The sequence below is a fragment of the Aristolochia californica genome, unplaced genomic scaffold (assembly GCF_029961685.1).
Source record: "Aristolochia californica isolate CCGP_79_NKW_82.1479 unplaced genomic scaffold, dmAriCali1.0.hap1 SCAF_5, whole genome shotgun sequence".
NCBI classification, from domain to species: domain Eukaryota; kingdom Viridiplantae; phylum Streptophyta; class Magnoliopsida; order Piperales; family Aristolochiaceae; genus Aristolochia; species Aristolochia californica.
The window spans coordinates 40,847,673-40,851,284 of record NW_027182214.1 but is presented as its reverse complement, the minus strand read 5'-3'; the positions used below and the strand labels follow the sequence as shown (position 1 = coordinate 40,851,284).

Sequence of the window (3,612 nt, the reverse complement as noted above, 5' to 3'; positions counted from 1 at the left end):
GTTTTCAAACAACTCTAACACTTTAGGGTCTCTTTCAAACCCCATGGAAAATAAAAGAAAAGAAAAGAAAATGAGAATTTGACCATTATTATTCCCAAAAATAGTTCGTAAAAAAAGAATTTGATCATTATTTCATTTTCACTGGGAATAATAATGGTCAAATTCTCATTTTCTTTTCTAGTGGTTCCAAATAGACTCTTATAGATCTAGTTTAAGTATAATTGGAAGGATGTTGATACAGGCTTTGATATGTTACATACCAAAAAACCTTCAGCACAATGCTTTTCAGTCGAAACGTAAGAAGTTAGGTGAAACACGACCCACAAATGCTTATTTTTAAACATGTTTTTGAATGAATGATCGCCTTCATTTTTTGACTTGAGAAAGAGAGGATGTTGTATATTAAACCAAATAATGAGCCTCTTCAAAACTGTATCTCACTTTCCTTTTCTTACTTCCTTTTAGACTGGAGTTGGAGTCTTAGACCAAATTCTGAGGAAATTTTTCACTAAATTACACTCATGATCTTTGATTTTATTCTAGTGTTAGTAAATCAATGAAGGATTAATGTCATCCAATTAAGATGGATCTCTTGTTAAGGAAACCTTTAGAGGGTTGGGGTCTCGTGTCTTTGAAACTTGGCTCTATGTATGGTCCCCTTTAATGGACTCAGTCACTTCATGCCTCTAAAAGGCATCTTATGAATGGTCCCCTGAATGGACCCATTTAAATACTCTAGCTAGTATTTTATCTAACCTCAATCGCCTTTAGAAGCAAATTGTAGAAGAATTGGTGGGATTAATCTCAAGTGTTCTTATTTGGAAAACCAAATAGAGAAAGCAAAGTTTTAGTCGTCTTGAAGCAGGATGGTGTGCTTGATGACCTTGTCACCATATAGAAAGAGACATTCTCCACTTTGGAATTTACTTGTTGGCCTCAAAACTACAGAATCTTCTTTTGTGATAGTACAAGATGTGAACTTGGGAAATTACAGAGGGAAGATACAGTTGCTATTTTCATGAATAATGTGTTAGATTTTATTTACCTAATGTGTTCATCGTTCATCTCGCTTCCTGCCGCGACATTGAGATGGTTTTCCAAATAGAATTAAGGAGCAGAAATATGACCGAAAACAAGGTAATTAACCACAGGAGGGCTCCGAATCCTTTATATCTGAAGGAAAGAGAAAGAAAAATAGTCTTCATAGATGGGTAATGACGCTAGATTTACAGTTGATACAGTCATGCAGATGAAGACTAGCGCCACTTATTGAACAAATCAAATTTTTTTCTCGGAATAGTTTTACCCAGGGAAATTGCTGGCACAAATAAACGATCTGGAAGCTACCAGATCATGAAGAAGAAAAATAACCTATTTGACGTTAATCGTCTTCAAGGATTCGATCAGAGCTTTGCCCCGCGGCCCTCCTTTTCTAATGAAGAGACGATACTCGTCGTAGCTCATGGGTTGGTACACGGCAGGTCGCTCCGGCGTCACCAGGGGCGCCGCTGGCGCCAGTGGAATGTCACTCTTTGGGTTGTAGAAGAAGGCCAGGGAGAGCCTCTCCTCTGACAAGTTAACAACCACTCGGTGCTCCACGCTCTTGTAGATTGCATTGCTCACCACCTGCCATTGAGAACAAGAATATTACGCGCTTGAGATATGCCCAGATGGAGAGGGTTCTAGGAAGGTCGTGGAGGTCTTAACACTGATCAGACAACTATCCTTTCTGCTTTTTTATTAAATAATTCATGAACTAAATTTAGCTAAGCAACTTTGCCGTCGAAGTAAGATAGCTATGATCCTTAATTGAACAAAATTTAATTTGTAATTTCCATGAACATGGTAGTCAACCCATTTTGTCGACCTTCGTCATCGTCACCTGAGTTTTGTAACAGAAGACAAAGTTTTCCTGTTTCTATTATGCAATTATCATTGTCTTAGTGGAGAAAGCTAGCAAACAGAATGAGTAATGGCCAACGGCTTCAGTAAAAGATAGAAAGAAACAAATAAGAGGAGAGAATATAAAGATAGAAGATGCGAGCGAGAGAGAGGGTAGACCTGAATTTGATCGCCGATGTTTATGATAAAGGAGTCTGGAGCAGGCTGCACAGTGACCCAGGAGTCACCCCTGCGAACCTGAAGACCATGCACTCGTTTGTCGGGCAGAAGAAGAGTGAGGCCACCGGGATCGGAGTGCGGGGAGAGTCCAAGCGTGAGATCTGGCTGAGGACATTTGGGGTAAAAATTCACTCGCATGCATGCCCCGATATCTTCCCCACCGAATGTCCTCTGCAGGTAATCCTCTTCTAATCCCAAATTCGCCGATAGAAGCTTCATCAGCCTTCCACCCAGTTTCACCACCTCCGTACTGTATTCCTCCAACACCTCCCTGCAGAACACAAATAAAATTAACGACCCAGAACAATCGAACAGTTTCCCTTTTCAGTCTTACAGAAAAGCTAACCGCCAGCCTCGATGCTTAAATAGCTAGAGAGATAAAGATATGGACGTGGAATCGGACAGCAAGTTCCCTCTCATATAGGATTCTAAGCCAAGAATTCATGAGAAACATGAAGAAGAACATGTAGAACTTAGCGTATCTACCTGCAATTGGATGGAAACGCGGGCCACTTGTCATGATTCTTGAGGGACGAAGGAAGGACGTGAAGGAAGTAGTAGTCTCCCCAGTCAAGGATAGCACCCTTCTGAACCCCGAGGCGGCTGCCATAGCCCTCGTACGTCCGGGGAGAGTTGGAGTAGGCTTGCTTCAGCTCCAGGGGGGAATGGAAGAATTCCCACCACGCCTGCCTTGTCTCCTTCAGCAGCTCTGGTTTCACGCCGTGGTTTACCACCTGGAAGAATCCCCAGTTCTGGCAGGCGTCGGATACTCGGCGTATGGTGTTATCCCTTCCCGGTCCGTCCAATCCGGCCATGTCGATGAGCGGGATGTTAATGTCGTCGCTGAGGTTAGTCTGGTAGCAGGGCAATGGACGATCCGATGGAGGCTTTATGTAGCGTTCCGGAACGGCGTCTAGCCCGCTCTCGGACAAGGACTGGACATTCACAATCGGCTCAGGCCATTCCTGTAGCAGATCCATGGCTGATACTGGATTGGCTGCTGCTGGTGCCTTCATCTCAAACAGAGTAAAGTACCACTAACCGTGCGACTACAGGAGAAGTTGAATGACGCACGTCAATACCTTCTCTCTGTCATCATACATATGAGTTCATGAGAGGACGAAGAGAGAAAGAGGGAGGAGGGCGGGGGCGAGGGAAGGGAGTTAAAGAAGAGTTATAGATAAGAGGCTTGAGGGCGGGGGACATTGAACTTTGCAGGAAGATCAGGGAGTGAGTCGACTCTGACTGCTGCGAATGGGACGTATAGAGAGAACGTGTTAATTTGATGCGAGTATTTTTTGTCGGTTCGTCGTCGAGATTGCCCAAGAAGAGATAATTCTTACAGCAGACAAGAACCAAGGGGCCCAGCGACACCAACGCAGAGATTGCAACGTATTGGAATCAATTTGTATTTCTCCTCGACTCGCCCACGCCGGAGGGGTGAAAGTGAAAGTGAAACTGAATTACTAGTGTAAGTATAAGTAAACGTAA

At 43.3% G+C, this 3,612-nt stretch overlaps 1 protein-coding gene across 1 annotated transcript; it reads right to left on the bottom strand.

Annotated features, from left to right (window-relative positions):
• Nucleotides 1–1,190: 1,190 nt before the first annotated feature.
• On the bottom strand, nt 1,191–3,207 carry LOC137966409 (jasmonate-induced oxygenase 1-like). Its single transcript, XM_068813004.1, has 3 exons — nt 2,608–3,207; nt 2,062–2,392; nt 1,191–1,626 (listed from the first exon to the last, which is right to left on the bottom strand). The coding sequence occupies exons 1-3, from the start codon at nt 3,135–3,137 to the stop codon at nt 1,372–1,374; spliced, it is 1,116 nt and encodes a 371-aa protein (XP_068669105.1). The 5' UTR covers nt 3,138–3,207; the 3' UTR covers nt 1,191–1,371.
• Nucleotides 3,208–3,612: the final 405 nt, after the last annotated feature.

Coding starts and splice junctions, on each gene's coding strand:
- LOC137966409 (XM_068813004.1), bottom strand. CDS start 3,137: ATGAAGGCACCAGCAGCAGCCAATCCAGTATCAGCCATGGATCTGCTA. Junction 2,393..2,607: donor GCGTTTCCATCCAATTGCAG/GTAGATACGCTA, acceptor TGTGTTCTGCAG/GGAGGTGTTGGAGGAATACA. Junction 1,627..2,061: donor ACATCGGCGATCAAATTCAG/GTCTACCCTCTC, acceptor TCTCAATGGCAG/GTGGTGAGCAATGCAATCTA.